Source organism: Schistocerca americana, chromosome X, assembly GCF_021461395.2.
Source record: "Schistocerca americana isolate TAMUIC-IGC-003095 chromosome X, iqSchAmer2.1, whole genome shotgun sequence".
Classification (NCBI taxonomy): Eukaryota; Metazoa; Arthropoda; class Insecta; order Orthoptera; family Acrididae; genus Schistocerca; species Schistocerca americana.
The window spans coordinates 801,669,113-801,694,424 of record NC_060130.1 but is presented as its reverse complement, the minus strand read 5'-3'; the positions used below and the strand labels follow the sequence as shown (position 1 = coordinate 801,694,424).

The 25,312-nt window shown below is 36.6% G+C and overlaps 1 protein-coding gene across 3 annotated transcripts in view; it reads left to right on the top strand.

Annotated features, from left to right (window-relative positions):
- LOC124555498 (arrestin domain-containing protein 2-like) overlaps positions 1-25,312 on the top strand; it is a 237,641-nt gene that overhangs the window by 194,439 nt on the left and 17,890 nt on the right. For 2 of the 3 annotated variants that reach the window (XM_047129423.1, XM_047129424.1), the window contains one exon: positions 14,426-14,540. The exons of the other annotated variant lie outside the window; for it this stretch is intronic. In XM_047129423.1, the coding sequence (XP_046985379.1) occupies positions 14,426-14,540 (115 nt within the window). The remainder of the gene's footprint in view (positions 1-14,425; positions 14,541-25,312) is intronic. 3 annotated transcript variants of the gene reach the window in all.

Sequence of the window (25,312 nt, the reverse complement as noted above, 5' to 3'; positions counted from 1 at the left end):
AGGCACTGTGTCATCCTCAGCCCTCAGGTGTCATTGGATGCAGATATGGAGAGGCATGTGGTCAGCACACTGCTCTCACAGCCGTTGTCAGTTTATGAGACTGGAGCCACTACTTCTCAGTCAAGTAGCTCCTCAGTTTGCCTCACAAGGGCAGAGTGCACCCCACTTGCCAACAGTGCTTGGCAGGCCAGACAGTCACCCATCCAAGTTCTAGCCCAGGGGAACCAGTGTTACCACTGTGACAAGACTGTCGGCAATTACATATATTTCTACCACGTATTACCAAGCCTATGTCATTCATCAGCCCTGGCTTCATACACTGAATCAAAAATCACAAAAATGATATATTACAGTACAAATAATATGTAACATTACAAAAAATTTGAACAATTTAAGTATTTTGCAACAGATACATTTCATGTACCATTGACAGCTTAGTTTTCTGACAAATTTACTAGTTTTAGAGAAAGTTCAGTAATTCCATTCACTTTCCCCACAGTCATAAAATTCCTGGATGGATTATAGTGCATGTAGTTTTAAGTCTGAAATTTTTTTTCTTGAACCTCTCCAGTGGCAGAACCTGCACATCCATGAATAATGATATGATGATTATGATGTTTGGTTTGTGGGGCACTCAACTGCTCGGTCATCAGTGCTATCTGTAGAGGTGGACTGAATGGGCACCATGAACAGTGACTTTCTAAAAGCACATGAACAGTAACTTCCTAAAAGCATCTACCACAATAAACCAACAGGGACCTGCATAGTCAAAATGCAAATGCTCCCAAGTGGCACTGGGCTTTGCCTAATCAAAAAATTTCTGGTGTTCCATACATGCAAGACATTGTGAAGCCAATTATTCTATTTGAGCATCTATGCCAAACCACACGCAATGGTGTCAGACGAGCTGCTTAGTGTGTACAATGCCCCAATGGCCTTGATGGAAAAGGTGAAGAACTTTCTTCTGTAACCTGCTGGACTAATAAGCTGTGCCAAAGTGCAAAATAATGGCATATGACTGGATAGCAAATCTGCTTAATTGTATATGGCCAACTGTTGTGTTGGTACTTCAACAGAATCTTGAGATTGGGGTCTCCAACCATTGCCTGAGTAGTTGCCTGGTTGACAGGAAACCAGTCAAATGTTTCATTATCCTGGACATCATTATGAAAGAGAGAATCCTCTGAGGTGTCAAATGCTGAACCAATGCCAACTGGTAGGTGAGAAAAAGTGTCTCCATTCAAATGCTTAGTCACTGCCATTGCCTGTATGCAATTTCATACTGATACTCTGGGAGGAGCAGAGACCAACAGGAGGACTGGTTTAGAGAGCTGATAAATGAGGTGAGAGTCTTGTAGTCTGTCACCAAGTAGACTTTTCTACCACACAAGTGTTGGTGTAATTTAGTCATCCCATATATGACAGCAAGAGCTTACTTCTGAAATTGTGAATAACTGCACTGCACTTTGTTGAGGAATTTGGATGTGAAGACGAAGTGATCCAACTCTACGAGAGAAAACTACAAATCCCACCAGCATGAATGGCTTAGTGGAATCGAAATGTACCAAACAAAGATTGCTCAGTAAAGAAAGCATCTTTCAGTTTCTGAAATGTGACTTGACACTCCCTAATCCAATCAAATGAACATTCTTTTGTTGAAGATGATGCAGTGGAGCTGCAATCTGTACAGCATTTGGAATGAACGGAATGTAATAAATTATTTTACCCAACACAGATTGGAGTTCACTGGGAGGTTCTACATGGTGGCTAAGTGCAGTTGGATAGGATGGATACCCTGACTGTTGATTAAGTGTCCCCAAAATTCAACCTCAGTCTCAAAGAAGGAGCATATGGCTTTATTACACTTTAACCCAGCATCTGAGAGCACTTGAAACAACTGCCTGGGCCTGGAAAGATGTTCATTGGGAGTATGACCCAAAACTACCATGTCATTCAAATAGTTCAAACAAGAAGGAGCTGCAGCAGTGAACCATGGTAAGTATCATTGAAAAATTACAGGCGCACATGTGCTGCCAAAGAGAAACCACAAAAACTTAAATAACCCCATGTGGGTGTTTATCACAAAAACATGTTGCAACTGTTCATCTAAGGGAAGCAGCAAATAAGCATTGCAAAGAAGAATCTTGGAAAAGAAGGGTTCTGCACCAAGCTTGTCCATGAGTTTCTCAGACTGTGACACTGAAATCTGGACATAAGCATAACTTGCCTGAAGCCTTCTTTATAATCACCAAAGGGGATGCCCATTGACTGGCTTCTACAGGAGAAATCACAGACTGCACTTGGAAACATCATAGTTGTACATTGTCTTCTTTTATGATGACGTGAGCCTGAAAATTAACAGTTTTGCATATGCTATTTTGAAAAGTCACTAAATTCATCACAAATTTCAGCTACCTTGTCCTTAGGCATGGAGGAGTTCAGAGAGAATGTTGTCTTGAATGTGCAAACCAAACAAATCATATATTCATATACCTAAAAACAAAGATGATGTGACTTACCAAATGAAAGCGCTGGCACATCGATAGACACACAATCAAACACAAACATACACACAAAATTCAAGCTTTCGCAACAAACTGTTGCCTCATCAGGAAAGAGGGAAGGAGAGGGAAAGACGAAAAGATGTGGGTTTTAAGGGAGAGGGTAAGGAGTCATTCCAATCCCGGGAGCGGAAATTCACATTATCTCAAAACTGTTTTAGTAATGTTATGAAATGTGGCAGGTAGGCAGCAAATACCTAGCACAGGAATGTCATGTCCACCATAATCAGAAAGAGTTGCCTGTGACTTTTGTAGCTTGGGCTTGCCTGTCAATTCAGTTCTTCTGTTCAAAAGAGTCCCTGATGCACCAGTGTCTAACTGCATGCATACTCTATGTTTGGCACTCTGTAAAGTAACAAACAATTTAGTGGCCTGATGATGAATGGAAGGATTGTGTCACTTCTTCACTGTTGCACTTGATTTGCATTGTGTTGCACTGGGATCACTTCTGGGCTTCTAAAAATTGCATTTACATTCATTGACTGAGATGTTGGAGAACATGCAGAGTGCCTGTTTGACTTGCATTTCTGCAGACAGGCTGAATATGACTATGCTTGCCACAATGATAACACTTAACTTCATAACAGGACACACCAGCTGCTTGCAGGCAGTGAAACACCAAAGGCAGGATATAACAGTGCTAGCTTGCCATCTAGTACACTGGTTTTGTTTATGTTACTGTCCTGACTGAGTCTTTACATGCCACAGTGCATGACCTATAGCTGAATCCTGTTTACCATTAATCTGAACAGCATGAATAGGAGCAGAAAGAAAGTCTATTGCTGTACTATCACATGAGTCTTGGATGCACATCTAATTCCAAAACCTGTTGTAAACTAGGATCAGGACATGTAATAATCAGTTCATTTATGCAAGGATCTGACACATCTTGAGAAATGGCATACCTAATCATGGCATCACTACAATAATTTCCACGTCCACATTTGAATTTGTAATGGCGTTTAACTCGTAAGTCAGTCAACCACTGCTTATGATTCTTACTGGGTTGCCTACACAAATGAAATAATTTGCAATATGCAGCTGCCACATTAATTTGTTCAACATAGGATTTATATAGAGCAGCAGTCAGTTCGTCATAAGGCATATATTCAGGATGGGTGGTGGGAAAAAATTGCAGGCTAACTGGTAAACGGAGAGACTGACTGTTACAAGAAAATATTGGTTGCATATTACTTCCTTCAATATGCTGCACAGTCAAGTGTGAGTCAAGCTGTGCATGGTACTCAAACCATTCCTCTTGTGTAGAATCAAATGCACAGAATGGTAGCACAGAAACATGCACTGCTTGCTGTGGCAGTGCTGCAGGTGCTGGTGGCATTGCTGTGTTGTTTGCTTCTGCAGAAAACAATGTGCTCATCATTTCTATGAGCTGCTGCACCTGCTACAGCTGATACTGAACAATCTGAGTTACTGAAAGATGTCTTGGGGGACTGGCCACAATGGAACACACAAAAAATTACAAGAAATATAGCACAACTACTAAAGAAAGTATGGGTTAGTATCAGTTGGAAGAACAGCCCCTGTAAAGCACAATGAGATAATCTCAGTTGCACGGATAATGTTCTGAAACACACTCAGAAACAGAGAAGCAAAGTAGCAGGCAAGCACGATGAGTGGACACAGTTCTGCAAGAAAGACACACAGTTAATATTGTCACCAGTTGTTTGTATGGTGAGAAGTAAGTGGAAACCAAACATAGTTTTCCCTCATTGCCAGATGTTTGGTCATCCTGGTGGTCGATGCCAAGAAGCTGCTGGGTTATAAGACAGAGAACAAGACAATGAGATGCACCCATAGTTTTTAATGAGATTTTTTTTACTTAACTTGAATAACTGCAAGTCCGGAGCACTACTGAAAGTGAGTCCTTGAGATAGGCCAGTTCATTATCCACAATAACAACATAGGATAACTGACAATGCTCCAACTACACAGGCAGAACTGAACTAACAGACAGATTAGACACAAGGTCAGTGTGCCATCCTTTTAAGTCATCTCTATGGCAACACTCACAGAGCAGACTGAAGAGGGTATGTCTTGGAGTCAGCTACAGATTGGTAGTGCAGTCATATGGGTTAGTGCCAACTTCTGGTCATGAACTGGTGTGGCATAATATCGGTAATGCATGATAAGGCCATCATTAGAAAGATGTCTCTTGTTTTGGGTAATAGACATGTTGGCAAATTTATATTCTTTTTGGTGTGGTCATGCATGTCATGCCTCTTGCTGAAGGAATCTAGGTTTTCTTTAACACAAAGGAGACATAAAAATACATAATTACTGTAAACAGTCATTATTCCAAATTTTGTGAGCAAAGGCCTTCAGTGCTCCAGTCTCCTGCTTGTGGTACACAATATTCTAACTTTTGTTCAAATGGGTCTGAGCACTATGGGACTTAACATCTGAGGTCATCAGTCTCCTAGAACTTAGAACTACTTAAACCTAACTAGCCTAAGGACATCACACACATCCTTGCCCGAGGCAAGATTCGAACCTATGAATGTAGCGGTCGCGTGGTTCTGGACTGAAGCGCCTAGAACCACTTGGCCACTGCAGCCAGCCTTTCTAACTTTTGTCCCTGTGATGATGTTCCTTCGACTGAAACAATCTGCCATCTGTTTTCTAAGTAGCATTTAGAACAGTGCCTTACACACTGTAGCATTTTAATTTATAGGGGAATGCAGTCAAATATTTTGCTCAAATCAAACAATGTGATTGCCACAGACTCTCTCTTTATATTTTTTTAATAAGTATAAAATAGCTGCAGTTGTGAATTTTCCCTTTCAGAAACCATATTGTCCTTCAGGAAAATAATTGTATTCCTCAAAGTAATCCAGAAGCTGATTTTCCTAATAGAGTCAATCACTTTAACTAAGATTGGAATGATTTAATTTGGCCTATAGCTTGGTACTTGCTCTGGGTCTATCTTTTTGTAAATTGGAACTGCCCCTGCCAGTTTCAAGAAGTCTGGGAAGGCTCCTGTTGATAAGTAACTGTTTAGTGCTATGGTTAATGACTGAGCTATTTCAGTGCTACTTTTCACCAGGACTGTACAGGACATCCCATAAATGTTTACACTCTCCAAATGTTTGTAGTCTTTCACTATTTTCACTATGTCATTTGGTTGTACTTTTTTCCACTTTTCCATTTTGCAGTGGGTTATAGTTTTTAAGGAAGCAACAGGATCCACACACACGTCTGGAATTTCAGCTGTAGTATTTTCAACAACTTTAATAAAGCAGTCATTTTAATGATCAACAGTCCAAGTATTTAAGGAGGATGTAGGCTTTTTTCTGTGTTCATTCACTAGACTCCATGTTGCTTTAATGGATTATAGATTTCACTTATGAATCTATCATTGTTTTTCATATTGGATTTGTCTACTTCTTTTCTGTATAGTTTCTTGGCCTTTAAGTATTTACAATGAAGCATGTGTTTAGTTTCAAGGTCTGTGGCTGCCTTGAAATGGTCATTCAATATTTGGATAATACTTTTCAGACTAACTAGTACAACTGTGTATGACACCTTTCTTTGCCTATTTTTTGTTTTTCTTGTGATTTCAACCTCTGTTTCATGTAGTTAATAGACACATGAACAAGAAATGGAACATGTTAAATCTGCAAAGGAACTTGCATTTTTCTTCAAAGCTCATATACAAGGACAACTGTTTAATCTTGGTACTGTGGAGCAACTGTAGAGAATACCTGCTTTGATTTGTTGTGGATGGAGTGGATGAAACTAATAAGAGAGATATTGGAAAAGGAGGGCCTAAGGGAAACAAGAAACAAGGGAAAAAGCAGGAAGGATTAGTATGGCAAATGGATTTGAATGTGCTTCCAGAGAGAGTTCACATTGCTGTATGATGGTCAAGTTTTTTTTGGAGAGGGCAGAATAGGGTAGAAAGACCCCCCTACATAAAAAAACCATAGCAAATGAACTTCAATGCCCATGGACTCAACAACTGATTTATTTAAGCTTTTATTTCATTTAAGGTTATCACTTCCATACTTCTTTTCCCACCTGACATCCACCTATCATTATAGAGACATTTCACATAATTTTTCTATATGAAGGGATAACAAAAAGCAACTTGAATTCTTTCCCTGCTGGCAAACATTCACATTATTTTGAATCAATTAGCCTACCATCATCCATGGAGAAGCATCAGATTGCTTGTTTTCATTAATTTGGATTCATATCTTCCATTATTTTTGTTTAATCTCCTATCTGTAAGATTTCTGTACAGAACATGTCACTGTTAGTACCAAATATGTTTGCCACTCACTAAGATACCCCTTTCCAATATTCCATACAACCATTGATTCAAAAAAATCTGAAAGAATCTAAAATCTGCACATTTTTCAGTCCTATCAAAATGTCTCATCTTCAGTTTTATGTCCAAATTCAACCATGGTATACAAATCAAAAATCTGTTCTCCTTCCCTGTTCTTTTTGTCACCTGGCTTTTTTAGCAAATCAATGGTAAGCCTGAATTGGGCGTTGCCTCTCCCAGTTTGTACCTCAGTCAAACTGTGATCCTCCCTCATCCCAACCACCTCCCACCCCTGGTAATCTTTCAGGAATTCCTGTATGTCCCTCACTTTTTCCTTGACCTTTTTCTTACCTTGACAAGGTAAGAGCAGCATTCTGTTGTCTTAAAACAGACCATGATCTGACCAGTCTCTCTTTAGTGATGGGATCCATCACTGATGTGATGAACTGTGGAGATTTTCTGGCAGAATGTCTCTGACATGTCCATCTACAATCCTTATTATAATGATTAAAAGAGTACTGCAAGACGTTTAGTGCCAACTAAAATCTTGAGGAGTACCTCAGAATCTCTCATGTGAATACATTACCCTGCTCAGTTTCCGCATGTAGAAAGCTTTTAGATGCTTCTTAAACAACACAAGCCCAACTTCTGGAGAAATCACGTTGCCTCTAATTACTGTGTTTCAATGGAGAAGATTTCTAGCATAATTGACTAACACCTTCAACCAGTTTCCACAACTTAACTTCCTACATAAATAACACCAACCACAATACTGTGCTACTACTGAACACTACTTTTCCCACTCTCCTGCCTACTCTATACCCATCACTTCATTCCTTATACTGGTTATGAATTACATCCTCCATACCATTAAAACTAACTACTCTGTCCATTTCATTCTGATGATGAATTATATCCACCACACCATTAAACCTACCTATTCTACCCATTTCATCTATTTCTCATCAGTTCAACAAATCACATTCCTTGATATACACTTCCAACTCTCTTATTCCTCCGCAAACAACCTTTGTCCATATAAATCTACAATATTATCATCAGACTCATTTCTATATATGCTGTCCACCCTACACTAACTAATATCTCCCACACATTCTTGTCACCAAAAGAGAGCACATCTGCAGTGAAATGGAGTATCTTTACCATGCTGAAGGCTTTACTGAAACCTTAACATATAGAGTTATAGGCACTCTCTGCCAAATGAGGCTAATTAACATATCTCATGTGCCATACATATGTCTAAAACTCCGAACAGACTCACTAACCAGCTAGCCATCCAGTTAAAAAAATATTACACCATACCACTATAAGCTCAACCACAACCTATGATGAAGCTTTGACTACTTTTCATCTTGACTTGAAATGAAGCACAACCCCTCTCGCTAAGCCTACAAATATCCCACTCCATTACTATGCAACTCACACTGCCAAATCCTTGTCATATGGATTCTATGGGTATTAAAAATCCAGATGCAAGATCTGTAACATGCACTCATATTGTTTATCTTATTCCAGTCGTGTGTAACTCATTCCATACAATCAGTGTCACCTGTGAAAGTAGCTATGTCAAGTTTCAACTCTGCTGGAATGAAAACATATACTTATTTTGTTGTGACCATTAACCAACTGTTCAACAATATGAATGTCCTCTGCTAAACCATAGGGTAGAGCAAAGTTGATCACACTGTGGTTGAGCCCATTACTAAATTCAAGACTTGTGTTGTAACCCATGCCATTTGTGCCCTTTCCCCTACACACACATCAACTGAGCTGCATAGGCAAGATTATCTCACTAACCATACAACACGTAATTTGGTGCCAGTCATTTCATTTCATTTCATTTTATTATCTTCCTGTATATCATTTACATGATCTAAGAATTGTCACAACAAAGTTATCATACTAGTACAAGTACTACAGACATAATAACAGAATATCACTTTCAAGGCATTTTTTAAAAGTACAAGTTTAGACATACAAATTAAAATTTTTGGCAATAAATTTACACACAATCAAAGTAATCATCTATGTCATAGAAAGTTTTGCTTAAAAGGTAATTTTTAAGTTCAGTCTTTAATTTTACTTCATCTATTATTGCCTTCATGTACACTGGCAGAGCATTGTAGAGTTTTATTCCAAAATTACTTACATGCTTTTGGGTTTGTGTTGTCCTTACCCTTTCTACATACAAATTCTTACGAGTTCTAGTATTATAATTATGGCAGTCCTCATTTGTATGTAGATTTTTCATATGTGCTCTTGTACACAGAATGCTTTTAAAAATATACAGTGATGGTATTGTGAGTATTTGCAGTTCTTTGAAAAGGGGCCTACAATGAGTTCTTGTAGTCCCAGACTCCACTATTATCTTTGACACATCTACTTTCCATCCCTGTTCTCTTGTTTCTTCCTAGGCCCACCTATCCTCATTACATTTCTTCAGGCTTCTCATTTTACATTACTGAATAGATCTGTCAGTCCATGAAACTATGTCTACACAGTTTTTTAGCTGTCTCCCTCTTTCTTTATTTTATAATCATGTTCCTAAATTCCCCACCACTACATCACCAGGTGCAACATGCTCCTATCTCAGATTTCATAAAGCAAGCTCTGTTTGAACCCATATTACTATCTCTTTTCTTATTGTTCCTACCCCCTCTGGCCAGGGAATGTGTGGTTCAATCCATGTTAATGTGACTATCTACTGCTCAATGACTTCACTGTAGAGTGAGTTATCTCTTTACTCATTACATTGTTTCACTGTGCCTAATATTTAATTAATATTTACCTTCTTTGCATTTAGATCACATGACATTTAGTTATTGTGTATGTAATCAGGGGTACCTGTTTTGTTTTATTTTGAGGGAATGTGCTGCTGTGTTTGTAAATTTCTAATGGTTTGAATCTTGAACTTAAGTTGTCAATTTAAATTTTCATGGGACTTCAGAAACATAGATTGAAGATTTTCTTGAGATGGTATTTCAAATATTTACCATTCAGGTTTTGTAAAGTAATAAATAAGGTTGAAATCAACTCAGGTAACAGTATCTAGTACCCATGAAAGTTACACAATTGGAACACCAATTCAAGAACTGCTGAATATCCTTTGAAGCCCTAAAACCTCACTCAATTAATTTTGATTATTTCTACATACACTTCAATGTTCCTTGACTGACAATTTTTGTAAATTTTTACTAAGGTGACGAAAATTTTCACTCTCAAAATTATCATATTAGTCTTTGATTAGTACTTTGGTGACCCTTCACTCCATATTGACAAGTGATTATCATTGTTTAGTTTTCTCCTGGTTTTATTCATAGTTACTGCAATGACAGATGCATTTAATTTTCCTTATCAGATTAAGTAACTCTAAAGATAGACCCATATTTACATATCTTTCTCATGTAGTTCAAATGTCAGTCATCTGTTTTGTGCTTGGCACCATTAAATCCAAGAATTCCTTTAATGCTATCCTCCAACACTTCAAGGCAACAAGGTTTCCCTACTTTACTGTTGGCTGGAAAATTCCAATGTTGTATCTTTGATACTTTTCATAGAAAGCACTATCTAGATGTCTGTTTTCATGTACAAAGAAACAGGACTTACTGAAAAAGTTGTGAAGGCATCACAGAAGCTCTTCTTACAATTCCCCTGCCTTAATTCTTTCAGATTTTGTTGCAGTCTCTGTGACTACATTATCCTTAACTCCTATAAACAGGAGACAAAGCTATGGTTTAGTCACTTAACATAAGGTAGCATCTACTTTAGTAATATGACATGTAAGGGGTGATTAAAAGGGATCTGTTCAAAGGCTGTAAAGTCCAGAATAGATATGCCAATTAGGCAACATCACCATGAGCAGTGAGGCAATCATCCCACTGATGCACCAAGTTTAAGGTACCCATTTGGTAAACACTGTGTTCTGGTGCATGAAGAAGCCTGTAACTGCCTGCTGCACATCCTCATCTGACAGCAAACGTCAACATTTCAAGGCATTTTTATGGTGTCAATGGCAAGATAATCACATGGAAAAAGATGAGGACTATAGGATGATTGCTTATATATCTCCCGCTTGGCATAACTTCTGCATTACAAAATTTGCAATATGAGTATATGTGGTATCATGAAGCAGCAGCACCCCTTGGTGCAGTTGGTGATTTTTGACAGACATGCTGCTCGATACCTATTCTTCATTCCCCAATAGCTGCCTATCAGTGTTTGTCCATTAGCAGCTCATAAAATAATAAAAGCCATTTGGTCCTCTTTGAAAGCATTTGGTAATAAAGTTGCCATAGTTCACATTCTCACATATACCGCACTCAACTTGAAAAGACATGAAGAGTTGTGCTACATTGCATATACACTGCAGCAATGCCCTCAAATGGAAAATTTTGATCACTCCTTATAAATACTTCAAAGCATGTTGGTGGCATACTGTGCTCACATTTTTTGTTCAGAAATGAAAAACTGTGCATTTCATAAAAAGAAGGAAAAACAGTGTCTTATGACTATGATAGTAATGACTCACAACTGGAATCAATCAACTCATTTAAATACCTAAAAACTAAACTCTTCCCAAACAGGGCATGAAGGCCCAATGGTACTGACCAGCTGCCATGTCATCCTCAGCCCAAAGGCATCGCCAGATGCAGATATGGAGAGGCATGTGGTCAGCATATTGCTATCCTGGCCAAATGTCATTTTCCAAGACTGGAGCCACTACTTCTCAGTCACGTAGCTCCTCAATTTTCGTCTCAAGGGCTGAGTCCATGCTGCTTGCCAACAGTGCTCGGCAGACTGCATGGTCTTCCATCTAAGTGCTAGCCCAACCTGACAGCACTTAACTTCGGTGATCTGATGGGAACCGGTGTTACCACTGCATCAAGGCTGGTGGCCATTTAAATACCTGAATGTAATAATTTGTTGGAATATGGACTGGAATGACTGTGCAGAATCACTCATAGGTAAAGGAGGTGGCGGACTTTGGTCCATTGGTAGGATACTGGGAAAATACAGTCAGTTTACAGAGGAAATTGTTTATAAAACACTCATGCAATGTATCCTAAAATATTGATCTTATATGTGAGAACTGTGTCATATAGGAATAACATGGGATATAACATATACGAAGAAGGACAGCAAGAATGACCACAGATTTGTTTGATTTCTGGGTGAGGATTACAGTGATACTGAAAAACCTGAACTAGCAGATGCTTGAAGATAGATGCAAATTATGCCATGGAAGCCTGCTCACAAAATTTCAAGGAACAAGTGAGGAATCTAGGAGCCCATACATATCCACTAAGGTGTTAGGAAATCATGCTTCCCACACTCCATATGCAAATGGAGAAGGAAGAGGTCCTAATAAGTGATACAATGAGGAGTACCTCTGCTGTAAACTTAACAATTGTTTGCACAGAATATATGTGGATGTACATGTAGAAATTTGAGAGGAGTAAAATTTAAATTCCAAACAGGCCACACAAACTTAGGTTTTATGTGGGTCTCCTAATCTGCTTCAGGCAACTGCAAGAACAGTTAACTTAGCCAGGCTATGGGAGATATGTTTCCCACTATATTGCTACTTATAAGCTCAACCAGTGCCATGCACTAGTGCATGCAGGACTGAGTCTGTAGAATGAAATAACAGGACATATAAATGTTCTCATTGTTTGTTTATTGGAACCAGACGCAACTACCTATAACATACAGTACAATTGGATACGATTGTCCCAAAAGTGAAAATAAATGCTAGCTTGAAGGTGTCCACATCATTTAACATAGTACTCATTGGTGTATGCATGAGTACAAGGAATTTGTGTGTATTTGGCGTGACACGCAGTTAGTGGTCACACTTTGAGATGTGGACAACATTTATTACACATGACCTTATCAACAATGCACTAAATAATCTATAACATGATCATGGCAGTCTACATAACTTGGCACACAGAATGTTACTGTGACAACAAAAAACTATCGCGCACTCACAATACAAGATGAAGTGGACAAAGTGAATTTACTCTAAACATGCAACAGAAATGATACAATTAAATATTCTTGTTAAAGTGGCAAGTGGAATGGTGCACTATCTATGAGGATCAGTTACATGCTAATAGCATAGCATACATGACACACAAAGGAAATAGGCAGGTGAAAGGGCAAGGCATGTGTGAATTTATTGTATAATAATTACAATGCAAGCAAATCAATATGATTAAATCCTCTGTTTGGTGGCACAGCTTGGTCTCATCAAGAATAAATGAAGCACTCTGCCACCAGCTGTTGATAAGGCTTGCAGCTGCCAGCAATTACAGTCAGCCAAAGTGTGCAGTAATGACTCAGCAGCATTTTCTTCACTTTACTCATACCTGTGTGGAGCAGTATGGAAAGTAATTATCAGGGAGTACTTCCTAGCACACACCTTTCTGGGAAAAACCCTCAAGCTCCAGCAAGGAAGTGCATGTCAGAGAGAGACACCAACTCTTAGGTCGACTTTTACTCGCAGCCCAATCTGCTGCTGTGCGGTGTGTCATTTGCTGTTGATGTCTGTTGAAGAAGTTGGGTGGAGGGTGTATAGTTGATGTAGTGCATTGCACAAGGCCATTGTTGATTCCCGTACTCAGTCTTACAAGGCTAGGCTAGCTCTTTGTCTTTGATTATTTTGATTGTCATGGGACATGAAATCCTTATTCTTTCCTCCTTTTTTCCTACCAAAATCTGTAGAATTTTCTTACTCTTCCTTTCAAGAGGATAGTGTTGGACATTTTAACCAGTACTTGATTCAATGTACCATGAAAAACACAAACACTGCAAACACTTCAAATCTGAAATATGCTATTTATGGTGTGTATTTATGTGTTTTAATATATTTTTATTGACACTGTATGAAATTATGGCATTGCATATCTATACATTTCCATCATAAACTATAAGACAATAATGTTGTTTCATCTTTAATTCTTTATGGATATCATACATTTCTACAAGTATATTATGCTGAAGAAAGGAGTATTCTCCATTAAGATTATTAGTGTACTGAACTGTCTTTGTATCACTATTTTAAGTAGTGAAATATGAAGAGAACTTGAAAAGTCTTTATATTTACAAAGTCTATGTCTTTACTGTGGAGGCAAGTTTTTCCTTTTAGTCCTTCAGCTAATTTACATATTCAATGTAGCTTAACAATCATATAATTCAGTCCATTTCATTATGTCCCTGTTCTTGTAGTTCTTTTTAAATTGTGCACGCTACTTGATAAAACAATTTCATATGCATTGGATAATAATGACTTTTTTCTGCATGATTTTAGAACTCACTGTATATTGCTACATGCACAGAAACTAGCAGCTCACATAATCACTTTGTAAAAATTAAATAAAGTAAATACCACACTTTACTGTGTGTAAATAAAACTGTGGTGTAACAGTTGTTTGTTGAACAACTGATCTTCACATGTATTGTGTTTATTACTAGCTGTTTAACACAGTTATAGTTTTCTTTTTATTGCTTATGGCATGAATTTTCCATTTTTTATGCATTATGCCAACAGGTCAGCCTAGAATTTGAAAAATCTGGAGATGATTTGCAAATGCACTTTCCAATTACTATTGCGACTGTGCCATTTCGTATTCCGAACTCAAACCAGCAGCCTAAAATTCAATATGGTAATGTATTGCCACCAGAAAAATTATTAGTTATAATAATTGTATGTTCTCAGATAAGAAACTGGCCAATATAAGAAACAAAAATCAGACAGATTTGCTTCTACTGACTCTTTAGAAGAAGGAAATATAAAACATGAAAAGAGATGTGAATAACTGAAACTGACTAGAATGAAAGCTTAATCCAATAATGCTGGCTAGTGATGAATATAATTACTAACACATATATACATGTTCTATCAACCCGACTTCAAGACAACATAACAATAACCATACCATTATGTAAAGTGTGAATTCCATATCTTCTTTATGAAATTGACTAGAAAAATGTATATGATTATTTCGTAAAACTCTTATTGTTTCCTTATGAACAGTAGTAATTTTATCTCTCTCTTTCACTGTATTTTACTGTCTGATATACCTGTATTTGAAAATTTGTTTCATGACAACATATTATACCTTTCACTGCCGCCTTCCCCTTTGCAGATTCTAAAATTTTGTCCTTTCCATGTGTCTATACTATTACTATACAGTAGTCTCAGTGGCTAACACATTAATAACCTATGTTTCCCTTCATGGCGACATCTACACAGTAACACAAGATATGAAACACATGTCCCTGCCTCGATATGTGTAGATGGCAATACACTGCATGCTGCATCTATTTAACCTCAAACAAAGAATGCTGCACAGTTTGGCAATGCTTTTCTAATAACTTTATATGGAAAAAACCACTTTAAATGTATACAAAACATGAAGTGACAGTTAAATGAAAAGTATCAAGTAATGGTCAAATGTTAATATAAACCAGACTATCAGTTATATCAGAATTATCTGCTTTTGTGAGTTTAATTTGAAGTTTGCTAAAGTAATAAGTCACTGTCTGTCATATCTGTAATTCTTATCAGACTTTCAGAATATGAGACAAATGTCATATGTCACACTATTTTGTGAATTCAAATGAACTGTTGTTATCACTGGTTCAGCACAACATAGGACACAAACATAGAGACTTATCTGTGGGATTTAGTTACTTGAGATAATCACAATATTTGAACAGATTATATATATTATATACTTTTCCCTTCTTTTGGTGTATCCATGTCTGATGAACGATTTTTTTATTTCTTTAATTATTGTCGGTGGTTGACAGGAAAGGAATGGAAAAATAATAAGTTTACTCTCTTTGTGCATGTTTTCCAGTGACTGTTACAATTGTTATTTGTTTTTTGTAAACAAAACAGGCTCATTTTATGTTCATTCAATACATTCCACAACAATAAGTAATGATAGGGACTAATAATTGCAATGGTGTTATCTATGACATTCCTCAAAGGAACCCCTCACTGTTATGGTTACAATCAAGAATATTTGTACTAAAATATGTTATGACTCTCCAGATGTCAGTTTAAATTATGTATAACCCTTGGTCAGTCTGCTTGTTCACTCATTCTTGAGCTACAAATCTAAAGGTTTGTACTTCAACTCTCAAATTATGAGGCACTTAAGAATATAACATTGGTAATTTACTTTGTGTGTGAAAATTGTCAAATAACACTTGACTTGTATTGGATGTTGAACCAATGAGCCCCTCTAACTGGCTCATTAATCTATTTATCAAGTCAAAGGAAGGTAAGGATATATGACATCCATGAGAATTGCACCTAGTGAATCACTCCAGTTTTCAAATCTGCATTCAAACTGAAAGTAGCTTTACATTTACACAATATGCCTTTGCAGTAAAATAAGGGGACTTACGGCTTAATGTCTCATTGATTGTGAAGCTATTAGAGATGGAACTCTAGCTCATACAAGGGAAAGATGGGGAAGGAAATCAGCTGTGTACTTTCCACAGGAAGTACCCATCATTGGTTTAAGTAATTTTAGGACAATTATGGAAAACTCAAATATGGATGGCTGAATGAAGATTTGAACTGCCACCATCCTCAATGTGAATCGGATGTTCTAACCACTGTGTCACTTCACTCACCTTAACAGATGTGTCTACAATTGCTACCTGTATCATTTTGAGCTTTTTCTAGGCTACAAACATGTTCCCAGCTTTCTGCTACATCTCTTCACTGTATTACTCAGAAAACTGTAATCTTGTTTCCTGTCCTTTTGATTAATTTGTATTGCTACAATTTCCAGAGTATAAATACTTGCAGAAGCTGCAAGTTTCAGTTTTTAGATATTATCTTCTGTTTGCTGTGATTTCCTTGTTATTTTTGGGCTGTTTAACTTATTTATGTAATTATATATCCTTTCACAATTTGGCATAATGATGTAGGACACATCATATAAATTACAAAAATGTTTGTGTTGTATCAGACAATTATTGTTAAAATGTGCCTAAACATTAACAATTTCATTTACACCTTCATTTAGTTAGTTACATACATTTTCCATGGATCATTTTGCACAATAGACTGTAATGATGTGGAACAAATTATTTTAAAAAGAAAAAAAAAGATATTCAGATGTGAGTGAGTAATTCCTACCCCCCAGCCTTTACACATAACAGTAATAGAAATTCCTCTGTGGAGTAGTAAGAGTTGTCAAGGAGAAACTTTCTGTTTGTTATCAAATTATACTTTGCTACTGTCAGATATTTTATACCACTGGGTATGTGATCAAAACTTTTTGTTGCAGCAGTGTGCACCCCTTTTTGTGCTAAAGACAACCTTAATGTAGAGTAATGTATGTAATTTTTCCTTCAGATACTGTAATTGTGTGCCCCATTGTTCCTTTTGAACTGTAGTAGCCTATTTACAACAAACTTCATGAGGGAATAAATATACTGTGATCAATAGTCAAAAAGCCCAATATCTCATCTTACTGATTTGTGTCTTCCCAAGATTTATAGTGATTCTAAATGCAAAAGTAACTGAACTAAGTCGTTTTAGGAGTTCCAAAATGTGTTTTCTCCAATTTTAATTCTCGTCAATATCAATTCCAAAGAATTTTGAAGCTTCCCCCGTACTTATTATTTCCTCACCCTGAGTTACAGTTATCATTGGTTTAGTACATCTGGGTGTGCAGAGCCGAATATGTAGTGTCTTTTTAACATTGAGGGTGAGACCATTCAATGATATTTTTATGAACTCTGTTTACAATTACTTCTGTTTCTGTATGTATGCTTGGATTGATTACGGTAATAGTGCCACATGCAAAAAGAACTAAGTCTGCTTGTTCTGCTTGTTGTATATGAGGTGGAAGATTGTTTATATATATTAGGAACAGTAGTGGACCTAAAAATGAGCCTTGGTGAGCCCCATATGTGATTTCTCCCCATCAGAATTATGTCCCTGGACTATATTGCTTGAATTACTAAGTACAGCTTTCTGTGTTCTTTTGGTTAGATATGACATTGTCTGTTGGTTGGCTTTACCACCAATCCACTAAAATGTCAATTTATCTAGACGAGTACTATGATTCACACAGTCAAATGTATTAGATCATTAGCACAAAATACAAACTGTCACTATTTTATTATTTAATGCTTGTAAAATCTGATGAGTGAATGTGTAAATGGCATTCTCAGTGGAGCAGTCTTTCTCACACTTAAACTGTGATTTGCTAAGGATATCACAGTTGCTAAGGTGAAATACTATTCTAGACTATATCAAATTCACAAAAGTTTTGGAAAATGGTGTTAGCAGTAAAACAGGATGGTAGTACTTGACATCTCTCTTATCATCTTTCTTAAAGAGGGGTTTAACAATGGCATATTTCAATCTCTCTGCAGTAATGCCTTGAGTCATTGATGTGTTCAATACATCAGATGAGACTGGGTTTATTACATGGGAACAAATTTTTAGTACTTATTGAAAACACCATCAAAACCAGATGAGGTTTTCATTTTTGAGAGAATGTATAATTCATTAGACTGAATTTGTAAAAGTTACATTTTCAACATACTGCTGTGATTTTGCTCTTGAATTGTTTGCCCCTGTGCTTTCTACTATATTTAAGAAGTGGCTATTAAATGCATTAGTTATCTTTACTAATCATTTATAGCCCTTCCTTTCATTTCAATAATCAGATTGTCTTGTTCTGTGGCTGGTTGTCCTGTCTGTCATTTCACTACACTCCATGTGACCTTAAGTCTGTTTTCAGAAGTACTGATTTCTGCCATTATATTCACATTCCTTGATTTTTTTAACAACTGTCTTAATAATTTTAAGTAATTTTTGTAGTGTGCAACTATTGCAGGATCCATACTTGTTCTTGTCAAAGGATACAATTTCCTCTTCATTTCAAAAGGTACTGTGATCCCTCTGGTGATCCACGGTGTTTTTGATTAGCTTATGCTAATAACAGCAACTACAAACAGTGTCCATTTTTAACTTTAACACACAATCACACATACTGATATGTACATTGAGTGTATTAAAAATATATTTGAAAATTTTCAGGACAGGTTTCCCACACTAAAACAAAGAGGATAGTCAAATTACTGAGTTAATGAAAGAGTGTTTCACAAAGTTGACTAGTCAGGAACTCATAATAAATGTTTAAATTGTCTGATCTAATCTTCTCCTTACTTATGTACATTCATAAACTCACAAAATCATGGATTACAGCAGCCTTTCAAATACCCACATTTGGTGCTGAATAGTTGCATAAATTTCTGTAACTTTTGAAGAAATGTCTAAATTATGAATTTTTCTTCTATAAATCAATAGTCTTAGATAGGCCTATTGATAATTATCCAAATGACTGAGATTGAGGTGTCATGGCATTTTTTGTCTTCTACCTATTTGTCTTCCATACTAAATGTCTTCCTGTGCATTTTTAACAATATGACAATGGATGTTTTTAGCTTTATAGTAAAAATTGTGTACTACTTATTATCTAGATATAAACATAGTCACCAAACTCTTTAAGGAATTAGATTAGGAGGACCTAAAATATTCAAGTAAACTCTTTTAGAACATTTTAGAAACATTCTGTATCTTGGTTTACATCCTCCACCTCACCCCTTTCCTTTCAGAGTGAACTGTGAGAGGTGATGTCAGTGTGACTCATATGTCTGAGTGTTGATTATTTTTACCCATTATAAATTAAGTAGTTTAAAGATAACAGTTCCTCTCCTCAGTTGGCTTTAATCATAGACACACAGTTCAACATCCTACAGAGATATACAGTATGTCTGTGAATGATGCAATGACATATTTTAAAAAGAACTTTTTTGTAATGTGAATGAATCTTCTAATCTACTGTGAACCATGTGTTTTGGTTTGAAATTTCTTGCTAGATGAATACTAAGTACTAAAGCAAAAGTACTGGACCTGAAACTTTGACTTTCACAGGCAATGCTTCAACACACAATATTACTTTGTAAGGAAGGTTTAAAGGTTTAACTGATAGTTTGCTGTAACCCAAAATTGCATTCCATACATGACAAGGGACTGATAACACCCAAGTGATTTCATTCTGGCAACTTGTGTTGGGCACAGTTCAAAACTAATTTTCATAAAAGAAAGAAAGAAAGATTGAATTGAGCCTGTGATAAAGTCTCTTAACAGGATCTTTATAATACACGTAGTGGTCCACATACATCCTCAACACTTTTGTAGATTATGCAATTTCTATGTCTTTATGAACCAACACAAAATATAAATGAACATTCTGAATCTTTTTCTTTTTTAAGTTATGTTATCACCACCACCATCATTGTCATCATCAGCCACTTGACATCCACTAATTGGTACCTCATAGATTTACATCTATTTTCTGCATCATGAAGTGCATTGCACACATTCTACCCCATATTATGGTTTCTTCTCATTCCATTCATATATGGAGCAAGGGAATGCTCTGTGCACATTTAATTAGTCTGATCTTGTCTTTGTGGTCTCTGTGGTAGTAATATATAGGAGGTGGCAGTATAACTCTCATGAGTCCTCACCAAATACTGGCTTTTGAAGGACAGTTGATATCTATGCTCAAGCATTTTCCACTTCACATTTTTCGCCTCTTGTGTGTTGTTCTTCCATGAGTCAAATAAATCTGTTACCATTCTTATTGCCCTTCTTTGTATATATTCAATACCCCTTGTTAGTCCTATTTAGTATAAACCCAGCACACTTCAGGAATATTCTAGAAAAGATCATGTGAGAGGTACATAAGCACTCTCCTTTCAAGACTGGCTAAATTTTTCCCAATGTCCTACCAATGAACAGGGGTCTGCCACCTGCTTTACCTATGACTGAGCCTACATGGTCATTCGGTTTCATATCCCTGCAAACAGATCTATGTATCTGTATGAGCTGACTCACTGCAATTGTTATTGATTGATATTTTAGTTATATGGTGCTATATTTTTGCATTTTGTGAAGTGCACAAATTTACATTACAGAACATGTAAAGCATGCTGCCAGTCTTCACACCACTTTGAAATCTTATCAAGATGTGACAATGCGTGTGCATGCTGGTTTCAAATTGTACTATCAGAGTTATTGGCCGCATCATCAACATAAAACACACCACTTCACATTTTTCATCACCTGAATGATGCTCTTTCATGAGTCAAATAAATCTGTTACCATTCTTGCTGCTCTCCTTTGTGCATATTCAATACCCCTGTGCCAGTTATTTCTAATGTCTGTGAATGACTCTCAGTTCAAGACAACATTCTGTACTCTCCTTATCTTGATATCCCTTATGATTTTTCCTTCATTAACAAGCATTGTTATGGCAAATGTTATTTGGAAATAAAGAAATACTGCATCTGCCTGGTTGCCTTGATCCATGGATTTCACAATATCACATGAAAGACCCCAAGTTGAATTTTGCATGACAAATGTTTACAGAAACCATTCTTGTTGGCATGAAAGAGATCATTCTGTTTGAAATATCTCATTGTTTTTGAGATCATAATATCTTGTAAGATTCTACAATAGATGGATGTCAATACTAATGGATGGTAGTTCTGTGGATCATATTGCCACCCTGCTTATAGATGGACATGACCTGTGTTTTCTTCCAACCACTGGGCACAGTTTTTGTTCATGGGCTCTGTGATGTGTTATAGTTAAGACTGGGGCTAACATAGCTGTAAATTCTATATAGAATGACTGGGATTCCAGCAGGCTTTGAGGTCACTTTAAATTTTAGTGACCTCAGCTGTTTCTCAGTAACACTGACACTAATATTTATGTCTCTGATTTTTGTAATGATGGGAGAATTAAACTGGATCTTCCACTGTAAAAGAAGATTTAAAAATAGAGTTCAAAATTTCTGATTTTCCTTTGCTACTCTCTTTTTTTAATTCCTGTGACATCTAGTGAAGGCTTCATGCAGTACCCATTTGCTTTTCATTTAGCATTTCTCTCTCTATAGGCTTATGCTTTGTTTGATAACTATTGTGCAGTAGCTGCTGGTTCCTTAGAATTTTCACTACAGGGACTGTATACCATAGTGTGTGTTCTGGCCATTTCAAGTGAACTACATGAAAAACAAAATGTCCTTACAACTGAGCGAGAACAAGGAATATTACTGACACCATTTAAGAAATAAGCGAGTATAAATGTATCTATATAAAACTATATTTCAAAAGACGGTTTGTAAAAATGTAATAATGTTTTATTGTGTTTGTACAACCATACCATTTTCTGCATGTTTTAAATTAAAAAACCCCACTGATGATGGTGATATTTGTTGCCAAAACTATTTTGGGATAATAAAGAAATAAACAAATAACACGGTGTTTTGCATCATGGCAGACTCAATTTGTGATATTACTGTTAGACTTAAAAAATTTGCTGCTGATAAGCAGTTTTCCTGAGACACTATCAGACTCCTTTAATGAAAAGAAAAGAGAAAACAGTGCAAAACAAAACCTCATGTACTGAAAAGGACACTTGATAATTGGTAATCTTAGAACAGTTGGTACAAGTAAAATTGAACTCTATGCAGGCAGCCAAGGGTGATGTATAGACACAGAATTTAGGGGTAGAAGCACTCATAAATTAACTTACATATTAAAACCAGGAGTAAAATTTAGTGCAGCCACACCAATGAATCCAGAAAATATTTCATTACTACTCACTAACAAAGATTTTTCCATCTTCCTGGTGGGATCGAATGATACTGTAAGGAACAAAGAGAGGGAGGGAGAGAGAGAGAGAGAGAGAGAGAGAGAGAGAGAGAGAGAGAGAGAGAGAGAGAGATGAGAAGGACAAATGTCATTGTTTTTTAAGTGCCACATTGACACAACTTGGCAGAGTGGTCATGTGTCAACAAAAAAACTGGAAGTGCTAATACAGAGATGCGGAATTCTGCAGCCATTTTTAAAATGCAACATTTGTTGACACTAGCAATTTGGGGGAAAGAGTCCACACTGCACATGGTTTTCACCTAAATAGACTAGGAAAAAATGTTATAATAACAAAGATTTTATAAATGTAAATAAGAACTCAAATGTGTAGGTTGATGCTACAGTCATGCATCTAATGGACAGAAAGTGTATGTTATCAGGAGAATCAAATGTAATTTCTGCTGCCAGTGAGGCTACATCACTCCAAGGTAACTGTAAGATGTTGTTAAAGTAAGGAAACATCCAGAATGACACCAGTTCACAGAGAAGAATTGGAAGAACAAGATCAGCTGGTGTGCTTGATACAACATATGATGGGTTACCAAGTATGAAGATTTCTCAGCCTCCAGAAACATCTCAAAGAAATACTAGAAACTAACAGGAGAGCACAGTAGCAGTGACAGAGCAGGCACCCAAAGCCTCTGTAACAGCAGCACCATCATCACTGAAAACAAAGTTGGAAAAAATGGCAGCGGTGGCAAGTTACTCACTGCAGCCCAGTGAATGATTCATGAGGTGCAGGAAACCTGCGCTTCTCAAGGATTTTTTGAACCTAACCACAACAAAGGACAGAACATGACACTGAATACTGTAAATATGACTGAAAAACAATCTCATATTAATAAAACACTAAGTGTGATGCAAGTGAATTTCTGTAGCTTTAGGAATAAATTGTTGAAATTGAGGCACTTCTGCAGTAATGAGGAAGTAGATCTTGTATGTGTATCAGAGCATTGGATGAGGAATGATGAGGTAGAGTTCTTTATTCCTTGGGGATATGTTGTTGCAGATGTGATATGTCAGGAAATGAAAAAAAAAAAAAAAATGGTGGGGCAGGCATAATTGTTAAAGAGGGTATGAGATTCACAAAAACTGGTATTACCTCATACTGTTTCAAAACAGATGGGGAGTTCAGTGGTGTAAATCTTGTAGAGTATAACCTAACCATTATAAAGGATATCAAATTAAACACCTTTCAGCCATCAATTTTTAACCTTATTTTATTGGGCAACCAGTTTCAGCATTTTGCTACGCTATATTCAGGCTCCTGACAAATGGGTAGGAATAATCTACATCGCTTGTGATCAAAACAGGGGCCAGCAATACTGGTGTTAGTAGTTACAGTGGCCACTTCAACCATCTCCTGCCGACCATGGAAAATGGTGTAGTAAAATGCTGAAACTGATTGCCCAATAAAATAAGGTTGAAAATTGACTGCTGAAAGGTGTTTAATTTGATATCCTCTATCGAACAGCCAAGTCCCACAACCATCGCTAAAAAGATGGACATACAGTAACCATTATAAGTCTCTACAGGTCTCCATGTGGAGAGACAGACATTTTCTTTGAGAATTTTGAATTGATAATGAAAAAGTTGTTAAAATCTAAAACAAAAATTGATATCTGCAGGACTTCCATATAGAAATGGGAAATGAGAGTGAGAAAGTCAATATGTCATTTTTCAATCTTCTCAGAGTATTCAATCTACACTGTAGCAACAGAAAAGTCACATGTGATGGAACATTTATAGATAACATCATTGTTAACTCTGAAAGTGATGTGTACATTATCAGTATTGTTGGTGGGGGATTTGCACTGCATGATCCAATACTCCTTAGGTTTAACCAAAACAAAACTGGTGAATTCCTCTATAAAAAAAAGTGCCAAAACTAAGGGAAAGGTGACATGGGGTAGAGGACCAAAGGAAGAAGTAGTAAACAAGTTCATTTACAAATATTAAGTGGAACTGTATATACTAGTGTCAAATGGGTATAAATGAAACTGAAACTGCTTTTGAGAGGTTCATTAAAATTTATTTAGACCTGTGGTATATTTGTTCTCCTCTTATAAAACTCATTCATAAAAGCAAACCTATAAAGAAGAACATTAAGTGGTCTACAGATGAACTTACCAATATCAGGGAAATATGTTATCTTTGTACCATGTGTATAAAACTTCTCCTAAATATGAAACAGAGCAGAATAATGAATTGTAAGAAGCTTATCTTGAATGTACGAGCACCTACAGAACTAAGCTTAGAATTGCAAATAGAACAGCATATGAAAGGTACATTGAAGGTGCTCCTGATAAGTGCAAAGCTGCATGTAATGTTGATGCACAAGAGCATCACATGTAGCATGAACATGATACAGTTCGTGATCTGGACAAAATTAATCTTTTTGTCATGGATTCTGTAACTGATATTAGGAACAAAATTAAAACTACACATACTAATCCAACTGATCTACTTAAGCATTAAAACTGTAGAAACTACAGCTTTAAATGTAGGACAATCACACCCGCTGAGATTAAAAAAGTAGTAGCAAAGTTCTCAAACTCAAAGAGCATGGACTACTCTTGGTTGTCCAGTTATATGATTAGAAAAACAGTACATATAATTAGTGAAACTTTGGCCTTTCTTTTTAATGGGTGTCTAGATTTGGAAGTATTTC